Source organism: Echinops telfairi, unplaced genomic scaffold, assembly GCF_000313985.2.
Source record: "Echinops telfairi isolate 266 unplaced genomic scaffold, ASM31398v2 ScPeMD7_46;HRSCAF=168, whole genome shotgun sequence".
Lineage (NCBI taxonomy): Eukaryota > Metazoa > Chordata > Mammalia > Afrosoricida > Tenrecidae > Echinops > Echinops telfairi.
Window position 1 is genome coordinate 605242 of NW_022103944.1, and position 14920 is coordinate 620161.

General features: G+C 46.1%; 1 protein-coding gene across 2 annotated transcripts; it reads right to left on the bottom strand.

The window, feature by feature from the left end:
• Window positions 1-2355: 2355 nt before the first annotated feature.
• On the bottom strand, window positions 2356-13889 carry LOC101649269 (peptidoglycan recognition protein 4). 2 transcript variants are annotated; one of them, XM_013008621.1, is made up of 7 exons: window positions 13832-13889; window positions 12885-13095; window positions 8639-8757; window positions 7139-7291; window positions 5745-5943; window positions 3753-3871; window positions 2356-2534 (listed from the first exon to the last, which is right to left on the bottom strand). In XM_013008621.1, the coding sequence occupies exons 1-7, from the start codon at window positions 13887-13889 to the stop codon at window positions 2356-2358; spliced, it is 1038 nt and encodes a 345-aa protein (XP_012864075.1). The 2 variants fall into 2 exon arrangements, with proteins under 2 accessions (XP_012864075.1, XP_012864074.1); XM_013008620.1 differs by having other exon boundaries at window positions 12885-13086; window positions 13817-13889.
• Between the last annotated feature and the right edge of the window lie 1031 nt (window positions 13890-14920).

Genomic DNA, 14920 nt, shown 5'->3' on the forward strand with positions numbered 1-14920 from the left:
TAGTGGAAAGACCTCCCCTAGACAGGAAGTGCTTGGTTGGCAGGAAGCACTGAAAACATGATATCCTGACAGCTTTGCTTCCAGGTTCTAGGGGTCAGGAAACCCAAGTTTCTCTGGATCATTTGGTTTCTTTAGAAAAGGGGGTGGAAATCATCTCGTCCCTGCTTGCAACCCTCCACAATTATGTGAGGCCATTTAACCAAGTAAGTGTCCATGAGGTCCTTGTGATTAATTGAATCGAATCCCCCAAACTTTATGTTAAAACCGTAATCCCTGCAGCTGTAACTATTACTGCCTGGCAGTGAGGTGTGTTTTGTTATGTTAATAAATTCACAGCAGAGCAAAGTGAGTCCCAAATCAAATCTCTCTCTCTCTCCGTCCAGTCCCGCCCACCCCCCACCCCACCCCAGCCCCCACAGAGAGAGAGACACACACAGGAGGGAATGCCAAGGGTCTCCAGCAGACACGAGAAAGCAGAAGAAAAGTTTACAAAGGGTTTCAGCACAACTGAGACCCTGATTTGGATTTTGAGCAGAATTGCAAGAAAATAGATTTTTGTTCTTTAGAGCCACCACTCAGGGCATTACTGTTACCGCACCGTTAGATAATCATGACAGACATTTTGACAAGTGATTACTAAAGCACTACATGGGGCCTGTTATGGCTGTGGTTGCAATGATTGAAGAAACGTACTAAAACCAAAAATATGCTGCAAATGGAGAGATAGCTATTTTTGAAAACCAAACAGAGTCCATTCATGACTTCTACCTATTTTCTCCTTCCTCCTCTTCACCTTCCTTCCTTCCCCCGTTTCAGATCAGCGTCAGAAAGAAAGCATGAAGCAGTTCCTGCACTTCCAATAATTAGCACATCATCTGTCCCCAACTGAGTGGGTGGAGGCAGGCGCCTAGGCAGCAGTGAGGGCTTCAGAGCTCCAAGGTTCTGGGTCCCACCCAGTTCAATGGCCAGGCCAGTAGCCAGTGGTCCCCGAGGTGCAGGAGAGCAGCCCTGAGCAGCTGTGTACACAGCCCTGTCCTGGGCCCTGGAGTGTGCTCATGTGCCCACCGTCAGGGAGCTCTGGGTGGTGAGGGATGAAAACTTAGAGCAGTGGTTCTCAACCTTCCTAATGCCGTGGCCCTTTAATATAGTTCTCATGTTGTGGTGACCCCCAACTAAAACATTTATTTTTGTTGCTACTTCATAATTGTAATTTTGCTACTGGTATGAATCATCATGTAAGGATCTGAGATGCACTCATGTACTAATATACTGTGAAATATTTATGTGTTTTCCGATGGTCTTAAGTGACCCCTGTGAAAGGGTCTTTCCACCCCCAAAGGGGTCTCGACCCACAGGTTGAGAGCTGCTACCTTATTGCCACAACAGTCATTACAGAGAGACCCCCCAGGACCTGCCTGAGCCTCACTCTGGGAGGACGTGAATTGAGGAGGTTACTGCAGGATGCCAGGCTGTCCTGGAAGACTGCTGCCGGAGGGGATGATGGAGCTGATTGGAGAAGTGATCAGAGATGTCCATCTAGTGATTCAACATTCCTCCAACAAGCAAACACCTGTGTGAAATGCCTGTCAAATTCATGGTCTGCTCAGGCAGTGGGGAGGCAGAGCCAGGAAGACAAGTTTCTTCCCTCAAGATGCTCACAGCCCAGTAAAAAACAAACAAACAGGCACATATATAAGTAATCAAAGAATCTTTAAATAAAGCTGCATGCAGATATGCACAATCCGTGGGTGAGATGGCTCTGGTCCTGTGTGCGGAGTGGGGCTGCAGGCAGACACCAGGCAGAGAGAGAAGTCCAGAGGGAAAGAAAATGAAGCAGGGACCGGCTGTCAAACTACCTGACTGAGGAGGTGGGTGTGGACGGGAGAGCAAGATGAGGAGAGGGAGTTTGGCCCCAGACTCAGAGGGTGGTTAATGCCCAGCTGTGGGGCATTTGGAAACCACTGGAAGGAGCCCTGATGGTATAACAGTTACATATTGAGCTATTAACTTCAAGGTTAGCACTTCAAAACCACCAGCCACTCCTTGGGAGAAAGACATGGTTCTCTACTCCTCTAACTAGTGACCATCCAGGAAACTCACACGGGCAGTCCTATCCTATCCTATAGGGTCACTATGAGTTGGCATCACCTCATTGGCAGTGAGTTTGGGATTTTTTTTGGTGGGGGGCAAGGGGGTCTGGAAATGAGCAGGAGAGACATGATCATAGGAACCTCAGAGAAGAGACATTGGGGCTGGCAGGTTGGCAGGGGCCTAGAGCAGGATGGAGGAGAGGAGAGGACCAAGGAGTCATAGGCATTGAAGCAGAAGGAGCAGCGTCAAAAAGAGCAGGGCCCCTCAGTGCTTGAAATGAGGCCAAGTGCTGATGATATTGTACAGAGCCTTCCCAGGAGACAGCGTATTCTCGACATCACTCTGGCCCACAAGTAGATAGTTGGGAGTCAAATACCCCTTGTCCATGGCACACTGGATCAGGTTCTGGGTGGCCTCCAGCGCGGCAGCATTGGGTGGATTCCCTGAAAGACAAGGTTGGACTGCCAATCACTGTTGGCCAGATGATACCAGGACTCCACACCTGCACCAGGACAGATCCCTGCACAGCACCATCACCACCGCCACCACTGTCACCATCACCAAGCTATTATATTGCCAACCAAAGCAATTATCCCACAGACAAACATAAAACCCGGTCAGGATCTCAGAGTCCTTGATGCCAAAGTTCTTCACACACACACACACACACACACACACACACACACCCTCCAAAAGAAGTTAAGTTAAATAACCTTTTCACAGCTTCCCTGGAGAAACCTGAATTAGAAGGCCAGAGTTTGATATACTCTGCAGATGTTCAAAACCTTGGTGTGTGGCTAAAGTTTAGTCTAATTAGCCTAATGTCGCCCCAAGTTTTCAACAAGGAAAATTTAGGTCTCTAAGCCACAATTTTTGATATCTGGAGATATTGGGAGAGTGGAAATTGAAAGGGGTGAGGAGTGGTTTGCTGCTGGCATCTGCTGAGTAAGCACAGAGACACCGTTCATCCTTCTACAGCACACAAGGCAGTTCCCACCGTAAAGATTCTCTGATCCAAGATATCAATAGTGCCCAAGCCAATAAACCCTGGGTTAGACAAGGTATTTCCAGCACACTTTACATGCCCAGTCCTATACCACCTCCACCCCACCCCACCCCACCCCGGCATATTCTTGACACGTACCCATGCACGCACACAATGCCTTTATTCATCTGAGCCTGAACCAGGCCCACTGACACAACCTCCCCTTCCCAGAGGTTCATCAAGAGGCCTCTGAGTCTGAAAAACTCTGGACAAGAACCCTGAACAATGCCAATCCATCATGTGCAGAAAGAGGAACTAATTTTTGGCTTTAAGAAATAAGGCGGAGTGCTCTCCTACTGTTGTCATGTTAATCATAAAAGAGCTGCATTTGCTGTCATAACTAAAATTATGCAGAAAGATCATGCCTGCTTGCTCTGTGTGGACGTTGGGTAGGAGAAGAAAGAGACAATGGGCCAAATGAGAGGGAAGTAGACTTCGGGTTCGTATTCCTCGGTGACCTCTGTCACACATCATTTAAATGTCAAGTTTGAAGCTGGGCATTTCAGCATAGATAGACCTTAGTATGACCCGTGTTGAGTCCGATACCTTTGTCTTTCAAGTCTCTCAGCTACAGTCCCTCGAACACCGTGCAATACTGCGCAGAGCATCTACTGACCTGTGAAGGTACCCATGAAGGCAATGCCCAGGGCAATGTCATTATAGCCAGCAGTGTGCGAGCCCTGCACTTTCCATCCTGTCCCTTCGTAGACGATCCCATCCTGGCCCACAAGGAAGCTAGAAGAGCAAGGAAAGAGAAAGATCGGTATGCTTCATTCATGCTGACCTGTGCTCATTACACATGGATCACCTATTGAGAGCTACGCTCTCCATTAAAGAGACAAGTAAGAAAATGCTACCCTGGTCCAGCAGCTCACACTGGAGGATGGCTGTTGATTTGAGTGTCTGCTGGTTGTTGTGGTTGTTATTGCTGGTGTTGGGTGCCCTTGAGATGGCTATGACTCATAGGCACTCCGGGTACAACAAAAGGAAGTTGGTCCTGTGCTATAATCACAATTGTTCTCACTTGTGAGGCCATCCATGCAGCCACTGCATCATTCCATCTTGTCAACCGTCTACCTGTTTTTTGCTGCCTCAGTACTTTACCGAGCGTGATGCCCTTCTCCAAGGACTTGTCTCTGCTGACAACTCGCCCAAAGTACACGAGACAAAGTCTCACCATCCTTGCCTCAAAAGAGCATTCGAACTGCATTTCTTCCAAGACAGACTTATTTGTTCTTTTGGCAGTCCATGGTACTTTTCAATATTCTTTGCTGGCACCATCATTCAAATGCTTCAATCCTGCAATGTCCAACTGTCACATACGTTTAAGACAATTGAAAATACCACGGATTGAGTCAGGTGCACCTTAATGTTCAATGTAACATCTTTGCTTTTCAATACTCTACAGAGGTCTTGTGCAGTAGGTTTACCCAATGCAATGAATTATTTGATCTCTTGACTGCAGCTTCCATGGGTGTTGATTGTGAATCCAAGCAAGATGAAATCCTTGACAACTTCAGTCTTTTCTCTGTTGATTACAATGTTACCTACTGGTCCAGTGTGAGCATTTTGTCTTCTTGACATTGAGCTGCCATCCACCCTGAAGGTTACAATCCTTGATCCTCATCAGCCATGGCTTCAAGACCTTCTCAGTTTCAACAAGCAAGGTTGTGTCATCTATGTGTGGAAGGTTATGAATAAGCCTTCCTCCAGTCATGCTACTGAGCCCTTCTTCATACAATCCAACGTCTCTGATCATTTGTTCTACATACAGATTGAATAAGTGTGCTGACAGCATGCAACCCTGATGCACACCTTTCCTGACCATGCAGCATGTCCTTGTTCTGCTCACACAACTCCAAGGAAGCCGTGACCTCTTAACCACTTCAATACAGCATATGCATTTCAAAGCTTACCTGACTTGACCTCTCTCTTTGCATTTGACCCTGGGGTCCCTCCTCACCTTCCCCAAACTGTCTAGTCCCGTTACCCCCATCACAGCACACTCTCTTGGATTTCTTCTTCTCTGACTGTTCCCTCTTTGACTCCTCAGACTTTCAATCTTTTCCTCCAATATTCTCTGCTTACCTTTTTCTTAAGTGAGGTGTCTCATTCTGTTGCCCTAAGCCCTCTACTCTTCTTACTCAGCATATTCTCAGAGGAATAGCCCACCCATTCCTTAGCTTCAATTGCCAACTATAAAAGTCCACATGTTCACACTGGACCCACCCTTGTCCCTACCTGATCTCCTTTTTCTTGATTCCCCATCTTGGTGAAAGATACCATCACCAAACCACCCATTGGCCCACACAGGAATATGGACATCAGCCCACCTGTTCCATCTGCCCATTGAAAAGCTGACCAAGGCTATCTTCCAAATGCCCTTCTTATGTACCCCAACACCCTGGTCATTAGCTCTTAACCTCCACTGAGCCCTTTAATGCCTTCTCTCCACCACAGCTGTCACCTATCTGGCCACTGTGGTCACACATAAAGCACTCTCATAGGGTGAATGCTCAAGATAGATTTGTTTCCTTTCCTCTGTCTTTTAACATTCTGTTTCTGCCCCAAAGGAAAATAAAGCCCATTTGTTCTTGGGTCCACTTACTTGGGCCCGATGTCGCATGTGCCTTGTCTGTCCATGAAGTGGGACTGCGTATCTCGGACCAGGATGCGACACTCATCAGAAACAGTGCAGGTCCTCGCAGAGGTGTGGCTGATGATAACATACTTAGCTGGAAGGCTCATCCTGGGGCAGTGGGACTTCCTGGCTTCCCAGTCAGACCGCGTAACAATGCTGGGGCAAGCTATTGTGGAGCAAAACACACATGGGCATGGGATTCATGTACCTGACCCTTCGGTCAACCACCTACGACTGAAATCCTACAAAGTCTCCTTGTAAGACCCCCATCCCCCGTTGGGCTGAGCCTGGCACTGGGATTCAAGAGAGCTCAACAGCTCTCAGGATGGCTCATGGAGGTCCTTGGGTGGCACAAATGCTTTGTGCCTAATTAATAACCCGAAGATTGGTGGCTCAAACCCACCCAGCAGTGCTGCAGGGAAAAGGCCAGGCTATGTGCTTCTGTAAAGATTTCCACCCAGAAGCAGAACTAACAAAGGAGTAGAATTAGACTTAACAGTAACGGCTCTGCTTTTTTGGTTGAAGTGGCTTATGTTTGCACCAATTGATTCAACAGCCATGAACCAGAGAGTTATAGATTTTGAAACAACCAATAGGACAGTGGGAGTATTGGCCCTAAGGAGACACTAATACTGTCTTCCATGGACACACTGCATATCATTATTTATCTGAAGGATTGGGCGGGAGTGGGGTGGGGGGTGTTGTTTATGTACATATACACATATGTAAATCAATTTTTTCAGTGTTTTAACAAAATAAAGCTAATTGAAAGTAAACTTTATGAAATTCAACAAAGGACTTAAAACACTTATTAATATTACTGTTTTTGATGTTGCTATTTGTTTAGCCAAAAATCATATCTACGTTTTATTACCTGAATTGTGGAAAATTCTATCAAGTCTATATAACTGGTGACTTGAGTTTGCTGTCAATATTTTAGTATTGTTCTAGTTTTAAAATCAGAAAGATATCTGTTTGTATACACAGGTGTGAATATAGACATATGTGTATACATGGTTGGTTTTTTCCCTTTCCATATCCCTTTTTACCACATAGTCTACCAAACATTTTCCTTGTGTGTCTTATTGCCATTCTTGGCCTTCTAGATTGAAACTTCATGAGGGCAGGGATTTGGATGTGTATACTCAGGACTCAGTAATAATTGTGCCATGGCTCTAGCTTTCTCCGAATCTAAGGACAAAGAGGCATCCTGGAAGGTCTTTCTGAATGGAGTTGGGTGGCAAATGCCCCCATCAGAAGGAAGCCAGTAAGAAACAGAGTGGAGAGGTCACTCCCAATAGCACTTGGGACTAATAACGGAAACCTCTGGAAGGAAGGCAGGGTGGAGTTGAATGTCTTACCTTTCTTCAAACCTCTCTGCTGTGGCGACACCAGACAGTTCTCTCCTTCCACCAAAAGTGGCTGAAGGTACCTGGGTGACAGATGGGTCTTCTGGACAGCATAAGAGATTAGGCCCTCCATGGCAGACAGGGCAGTGGGGTTAGGACTGTGGCCTGAAAGAGAGCGATCTGTGAGGTACATAGGTCTGGTTTGATTTCAGAGGAACTGAGGGAAGACGATGAAGTGTTCTGCCATTCCCCACATAGCACTTGGAGGGAACAGTGGGAAGGAAGCTCTCCCAGGTTGGAGACACTAAAGTATCCAGGATGCACCTGGGAAGAGCTTCCAGTGGCCTGGGAAGAAAGGACCTGTCAAGGCTTCACCGATTCTCCCTCTAAAAAGCTGAGAGGCAGCATAATCCTCAGGACCACCATCTGGGCAGGTGGGAATTTCTTGTCTATGTGCCAGGTGGGACCCTGGCACATACCAGTCTCTTAACTTGGATTAATCATTTAATTCTTTTTTTCTCTTTCATTTAATTCTTACTATACACCTCTATATATAAGTACATAGATATTATTATTGACCTCTAATAATCATGAAGAAGATATTAAGATTCCAAGAAATTAAATAATTTGCTCAAGATACCACAGCCAACAAGTGGACACCCAGGTTGCTCTGAGTGACAATGAGAGCAAGACCAAGTGGAACACAAACAGCCCTCGAATCTGCTGGAAACAGATGCATCAGGGCCTGGCAACATCGTGCTCTGATTCCTCTCCTTATAGCTGCGTCCATTTGGGTCATTTGCCTCTCCTGGACTCGGGCTACACCTTTATGTAATCGGGATCATGATAACTATCTGTATGATCTCAGTCGGTCCTAAAAGAGGAAAATGAGAAAGCATATGGACAAGACTTGTGTCTACAGTGAAGGACGTGCCCATTCAATGTCTTGATCCTAGAGTGAGCATGTAGGACAGACGTGGGAGAGGAACAATAGACAGAAGAAAGTGAAAAATATTTCAGGGACTGGAGACCTCAAGATGGTTGTTACAATAATGATCTGTTTTACTTTGTTATTCTTGTTAGTGGTTTTGTTTGTTTGTTCACACTTTTCCTGTATATGAAATTCAGGATAGGTAAGTCTGCAGAGACAGTAACCAGATTACTTGGTTCCTTGGAGGTATGGCAGGAGAGGTTGGGGGATGGGGGGTAGAAACGGGGAGCCAATAACCACAAGTACAAGATAGAAGAAAACGTCCTGACACTGATAGCGGTGATGTTTGTACAGCTCTTCTTGATGTGACTGAACTATTGAACTGTATGATGTGTGAATTAGATGCCGATAGAACTGTCAAAAATAAAAAAGGAATGTCATTTAACGGTAGACTAGAGAGAAGAGAAGTCCAAAAGAAGTGGATCATCAGAAAAAGGGGAGAGACAACAAAGTGTTGACACAAGGGCATAAGTGAAGTGGACACAACTTTTTGAACGAGGGTCAGCCAAGAAGACCATTACCTTCCTTGGTGCCGAAATAAGCAAAGCCCAGGGAGATGTTGCTGTAGCCTTGAGTATGCCAGCCTTGGACTTTCCAACCAACACCTTCGTACACCCTACCATCATCCCCAACCAGGAAACTGTGGAGCAAGAAAATATAGATTGAATGTCTGCTATCATGCTTTGTCCTGTTCGAGGAAACCAGTTGCCCCATCCTCAGAGGAAGGAATACTGAAAATGGGTTCTCAAAGAAAAATTTGCACGAACTCTTTCCAAAGAACAGGTAGACCAAGTTATTGCTACTAGTTCTTAGAATTAAGAAGAGCCCACTCCTCTGCAAACAACTGTATTTTATACAAATTATTTTGCATCTTTGGAAGAAAAACTTCTGGCACCTCGAACACAAACTCAATCACACAGTGTAAGAATCTTCTCAGCCTCCACACTTTTAAAAATGTGACTTTCCCCCTGCCTCCACAATGCACGCAGCCTGCTAAATCCGCACCTGCTGTTCATTGGATTTCTCACCATCAGAGACACCGTCTTCGATGGACTTCCCATGAAGTAGAGCCTGAAACGAGGGCTTGGAGGTAGGCAGTGGGAAGATACCAGAAGTCGGAGTGAGGGAGTCAGAGGGTAGAGCCTCCCCAAAGCATGCAGAGTCAGGCTGGCTCTGTGAGGGCAGCCAGGTCTCCATCTTCTCGGGTGATCCAAAGAATTACCAAATTTGTGTACTTTAGAATTGAGCCTCAGAAGAACCGGAAGATGAAGAATGGATCCACCCATACCTGTCCCCTGGAGGAACATTAATTCCCCTTCAGCAATAAAATAGTCATGAGTCGATCAAAGCTTGCAGGACATAGATTTCTGAATGTGGTACAACTCAAGATGAAAAGAAATAGCTGCATACCAGTGGGGCCTCCAGAAAAAGAAAAGAAGAGAAATAGCTGTAAGCATTCGTTAAAAATCAGAATGTAGTGTATATGAAATATCAATCTAGGAAAATCGGACATCATCAAAAATATGGAACACATAAAGATCAATATCCTAGGCATTTGTGAGCTGACATAAACTGTTATTGGGCATTTTGAAATTGATAATCATGAGATCTACTGAGCTGGGAATGACAGATGAAAGAGGAATGGCATCCTAATCGTTATTAAAAAGAACCTTTAGAGATCTATCTTGAAATACAATGCTGTTAGTGATAGGATAATATCCATAAACCTATAAGGATGATCAGTCAATACTGTGGGGTTAAGGGGAAGAGGGAACCCCACAAAACATCACAGGTTCGGTAGGCACAATTGTACAGCGATAAGAAGTAGAGATTATAGTAAAGTCATAGAGAGCATGAGAGTTAAAGGATGGAGTCAAGTAAAGGAGTCAGACGCAATTCATGGTAGCATAGCTCACCTCAGCTAGGCTTGATGGTCCTCGTGGAGGGGGCTTAACCGTCAGAGAAGAAGCCGCTGCTTCATCCTCCTTAGTCACCTTCTCCGGCCACCCTCCCGAGAACCAGGGAGCCTCATTATTTATTGCTAACCATGCATCATATCACTTTAGGGGGACCTGATTACAGAGTCATACATCACAGAAAGGGGCAATACATTTCATTCTTGAACAAGTTTGATCATTCTGGTGTCTCATACAATAAAGCAGACAATTACTAGTCTGGGAGGCATGCAAGTTCCCTGATAGCGGACAATAACCTGAGTCACCGGGAGGGATATTAACATAGGTAATACAATCAATAGGAGGGGAATCACCTAGGGGTGTGCCCACATTTGTTGTGGGAATAACAATGGTGTCCGCTTGATCTAGACAGCTGATAATGACCATCTAACCTTGGTCATCCTTGGGCGGGTTTGCCCTCTCTGGTATCTCCTGCAAGTAAACAGACCACCATTATCCTTATCAGAAGGGAGTGGGTCTTATTTAGGGTGAGTCAGACTAATAGTCTAGCCACTATAGATGGCCGGTGTTAAGGAGAATAACCTTTGACCTACTTTCACTGCCTAAAGAATAGTCATTCTCAAGCAGCTAAGTCTGGTATATATTTTGGGGAGACAACTTAAGAGAAATCCTTCTGTTCCTCACACAATACTATGATGATACAAATTTATGTACAACCCACTGATGCCCAAGATAAAGAAAGTGAACATTTTTACCAACTTCATCAGTCTGAAAGTGATCAAACATGTACTCAAGATGCCATGATAGTTGCTGGTGATAGAAATGTAAAGTTGGAAACAAAGAAGAGGAGAAGCAGTTGTGTGGTAGTTACATAATCTGTTGTCAATTTGAGACTTAAGAGTGAAGGGGTGGAGTTTAGCCTGTCAATCAAGTCGCAGCTTGATGCCCTCATTTGGAGGCGCTAAGAAAATAAACAGCTCACTGGAGGCGGGGCACACACGCACTCCCTGCATGACATGCTTGCTGACAAAGCACATGAAGCTATGCTAGAGCCCTGGAGATGAAGGAGCCACGTGGAGACTCCGACCAGTGCTGAGATACTTCTACTATCACTGGATCCATAAGACTTCCCACCCACTGGCTTGTGATCTTCCTGCATTTGGTGTCATGGCATGTGTTGCATGAGTCTGAAGAGGACTTTATAAATTGGCATCAGACATATGAGCTAATACCAGACTTATGGACTTGATCTGGACTGGGCTGGGATATTTTCTCAATATTCAATAGCTCTTGTATATAAAGTGCTTTCTTATACACATATGACTGTCTCTGGATTTGTTTCTCTAGTCTACCCCAGACAAAAACAAATTGGCAAAAGTGGCCTTGGTAATAGAAATGCTGCCAGGGATCACATAATGAAATTTTGCAAGAAAAACTGCAGTGATACTCAATACAAGTACCATTTTTCTATAACATAAATGGTGACTATACACATGCACCCTGCTGGATAGAATACCCATGAATCAACTCGATTAAATCTTGGAAAGAGGCCATGAAGAAGCTCAGTGCCATCGACTGAACAAGACCAGAAACCAACTGTGGAACATACCGTCCATGATTCATATGCAACTTCAAGATGAAGCTGAAGAAATTTAAAAAGTCCATACCTAAGAGCAAAAACATGACCTTGAGATTATCCCACCAGAACTTACGGGTCATCTTAAGAACAGATTTGACACACTGAACACTAATGATTGAAGACCAGACAAGTTATCACAGATGAAGCAACCAGAAGGTAACAGATGTCAGGTGATTCTGGCAATTCTCCTTGAATGGAGAGTAGCTAAAATTAATAGAAGAAATAAAGTAAAAGAGCTGAACAGATTTAAACTGGTGGCTCAAGGGGACAAAGCAAAATATTATAATAAAATTGCAAAGACCTGGAGTTAGACAACCAAAAGGGAAGCTGCTTGGCATTTCTCAAGTTGAAGGAACTGAAGGAAAGTTTCAAGCCTTGAATTGCAATGTTGAGGGATGATATGGGTCCAATATTGAACGGTACTGAAAGCATCAAGGGAGAATGGAGGGAATGGATGGAGTCATTGTACCAAGGAGAATTAATTAATGTTCAACCATTTCCAGGGGCTGTATGTGATCAAAGCATGAGGGTATTAAGGAAAGACCCTGATTCAAAAGAAAACGAAAAAAAGAGGGGCAGTGGGCAATGAGTTGGGAAACCATTACCAAGCACAGGAACTGTGTAGTCAAAGTCAGAGGTAGACTGAGAGCATGTGTTATTGGGCACCCACAGGGTCCACTAGAGCGGCCATTAGAACATTCGCTGGAAGACAACTTCACCAACATAACAGCATCATACATGTGCTGGAAGGGAACATGAAATGGGCAAAGAAACAGTTTGGGGCCACTGGGTTCCCCAGCTTTGCAGCTGTGTGGCTTTGAGGAAATCAAACAACCTCATCTTTGGGCCCCTCCCCGTTACCTGGAGATCATCATAGTCACCCAACAACCTCACAGAGCTGTCCGGGAGCAAACACACTGCTACAGGTGGCAGTCACGTGTAACCTGTGGTGTTCTGTGTGACCAGGTTTGGAGACGGGTAGAGATGATAGCAATTTCTATCATTTCTTGAGATGGTTTGCTTCCTTTGAGACATCTCAGAGATAGAGACCTCAAAGAAAATTCTGGCAGATTTGGAATTTGGGGGAATTTCCAAATATTGGAGTCAATAGAAAACCGAAGCAATCCAACCCAGACAATGAGGAGAACGGAGAGGAGAGGGGTGGGAGAAGCCTCCTGAAGATGAGCTTTGCCCAGGAGCCCAGCCTCTTACTTGTAGGCCACGTCGCACCAGTGATTGTTGTGGATGTGATGGTTCTGCAGCTCCCGCAGCCTCTGACTGCAACCTGTCTGGTTGTGACACTCCAGTGCAGGGATGTGATGAATGACAAGGAAGTCCACTGGCCTGCTTAGCTGGGTGTTACAGGAGACAGCTGCTGCCCCCCACTCCTTGCGAGTGACCATAGGGAAGTCATCTGCGGGGGGGAACCACAGACCGGTCATAGAGTTCATCCTACCCCATCACTGCCACAGGAGCCACTTTAAGTGGTGGAAGAGCCCCAGGCAGGGGCCAGAAGCATGCTCACCCTCCCCTTCTCACCTCCGTTCTTCATTTTACTGTCCTCCCCTCAACACCGAGCTTGCCCCTGGCCAGAGAAGCCCAAATGCTTTGTTCCCCTATGTCAAGACATTCCCTACAGCCAGCACCATCTTTTGTTTCTTCCCAGCTCTGCTCCAAGACCTATTTCAGGAAGCTTCCCGGGCTCTCGCCTTCCTCCCAGAAGAAGTCATAGAATGGACAGCCTTCTTTCAGTTCCATTTCAGCACTAACACCCACTCTCAGAATGCACTGTGCACCCTGACGATGTCCCCCGTGGTGTGGACTGCAACATTGTCCTTCCCTGAGGGTCCCCCTTTGGGGAAAAATCATGCCCTCTGCCTGAGGGGGTTCCTCGGGGCCACCTGAGTCACCTCTGTAGTCTGAGAGCTTCTTTTGGTCAGACTGTCTCTCCCCACCCTGACTGAGGACTCTCGGAGGACAAACAATGGACCTCCTTCCTCAGAGTGGAGTTTCCAGAATTAGGCCACTGGGTGCAGGCCAGTTTTTCCAGTGCTCCTCCCAGGATCTGAACTCTCTTTGTCCCCATCCCTGAGACAAGTATCTGGTCACATGAGAAACCCCAACATGTCCCCAAGCCTCCTCACCTTTCAGGCTGAATTTTCCTTCCTCAATGAGCTTGGAAACGTTCCCAAACAGGTACTGGAGCCTCTCTGACATGGCTGTTGTTGGGATTTCCTTCCAGGAGCCATCCCCTGCCAAAGAACATCCCCCGCTGCCTCAGTCCGAAGAGAACCCAGCCCAGCCATCATGGAGGGGCAAGTGGCACGTTAGTACCCCTCTGCCTTCCCCAAATGCCTAAGTCCCCTCCGAGAAACACCCTGGAGGTGACTAAGGATCTGCTTCAAAGAGCAGCAGATGGTGTGGTCCCAGGTCAGTCTTCCGGGACGATTGTTAAATAGCTGTTGTGGATATGTAAGGTTATGTGTGTATATGCATATACACATAGATCCAATTAAATAGTCAGACTAGCCTTTTTTTTAGAGAACTCCCCCTATATGTACAATTGGTGCGAAACCACCTGAAAATGTATCAAAATGTCTTCAAAACCACCAAGCTCTCCATTTGGTAAACTGTGGGAGTGTTGGAGAAGGGATTCCGATGATCTGAATGGGTCAAGGCTTCCCTGCAGGTTTTGGGCATGCGCTAGCCTGTGCCCCTAGGTGGGGAACTGTGGAGATGGGTGTGGTGTGTACCCTGACACCCTTCCCCTCTCATTTACAAGCGTAAACCCAAGTTCTAGGTGAGATCGTGGTTACATTAATAGTCCACATACAACCACCATTGCTACTTATTCCCTCGCTCTGTCCATGTGCTAAGTCCTCCCCCTGCACGATCTCATTCAGACCTCACAATCGCTTCATTGTTGCTGCAGTCCATGGCCATCGGGTGGAGCCTGACTGAGGCACAATGGAAAGAAATGCGTCCAGGTCCCAGGGCACCCCCTGCGGGATCGGATGCAGATGGGAGCATGAGGATCCATAGGGTTTCCACTGACTGCCTTTCTAACACAGATGAGCAGGCCTTTCTTCCGACAGAATGAGTTTAGGAAATCATAACTCTTGTCTCAATTTCCAGGTGGAAGTTAAGGTCTAAAGACACTGAGGGCTCGTTTGAAATCACTATCAGAGGGAGGGCCAGGACTCGAACTCGGGTCCAATGCCTGTGCCCTAAATAGACAGCTACTCTCT

What these genes read in the sequence shown, in the direction of transcription:
- LOC101649269 (XM_013008620.1), bottom strand. Translation starts at nt 13,889, where the DNA reads ATGTCAGAGAGGCTCCAGTACCTGTTTGGGAACGTTTCCAAGCTCATT. An exon ending in TTATTTCGGCACCAAGGAAG is followed by an intron (nt 7,292 to 8,638) that starts GTAATGGTCTTC and finishes GCTCTCTTTCAG; the next exon opens with GCCACAGTCCTAACCCCACT. An exon ending in ACATGCGACATCGGGCCCAA is followed by an intron (nt 3,872 to 5,744) that starts GTAAGTGGACCC and finishes TTGCTCTTCTAG; the next exon opens with CTTCCTTGTGGGCCAGGATG.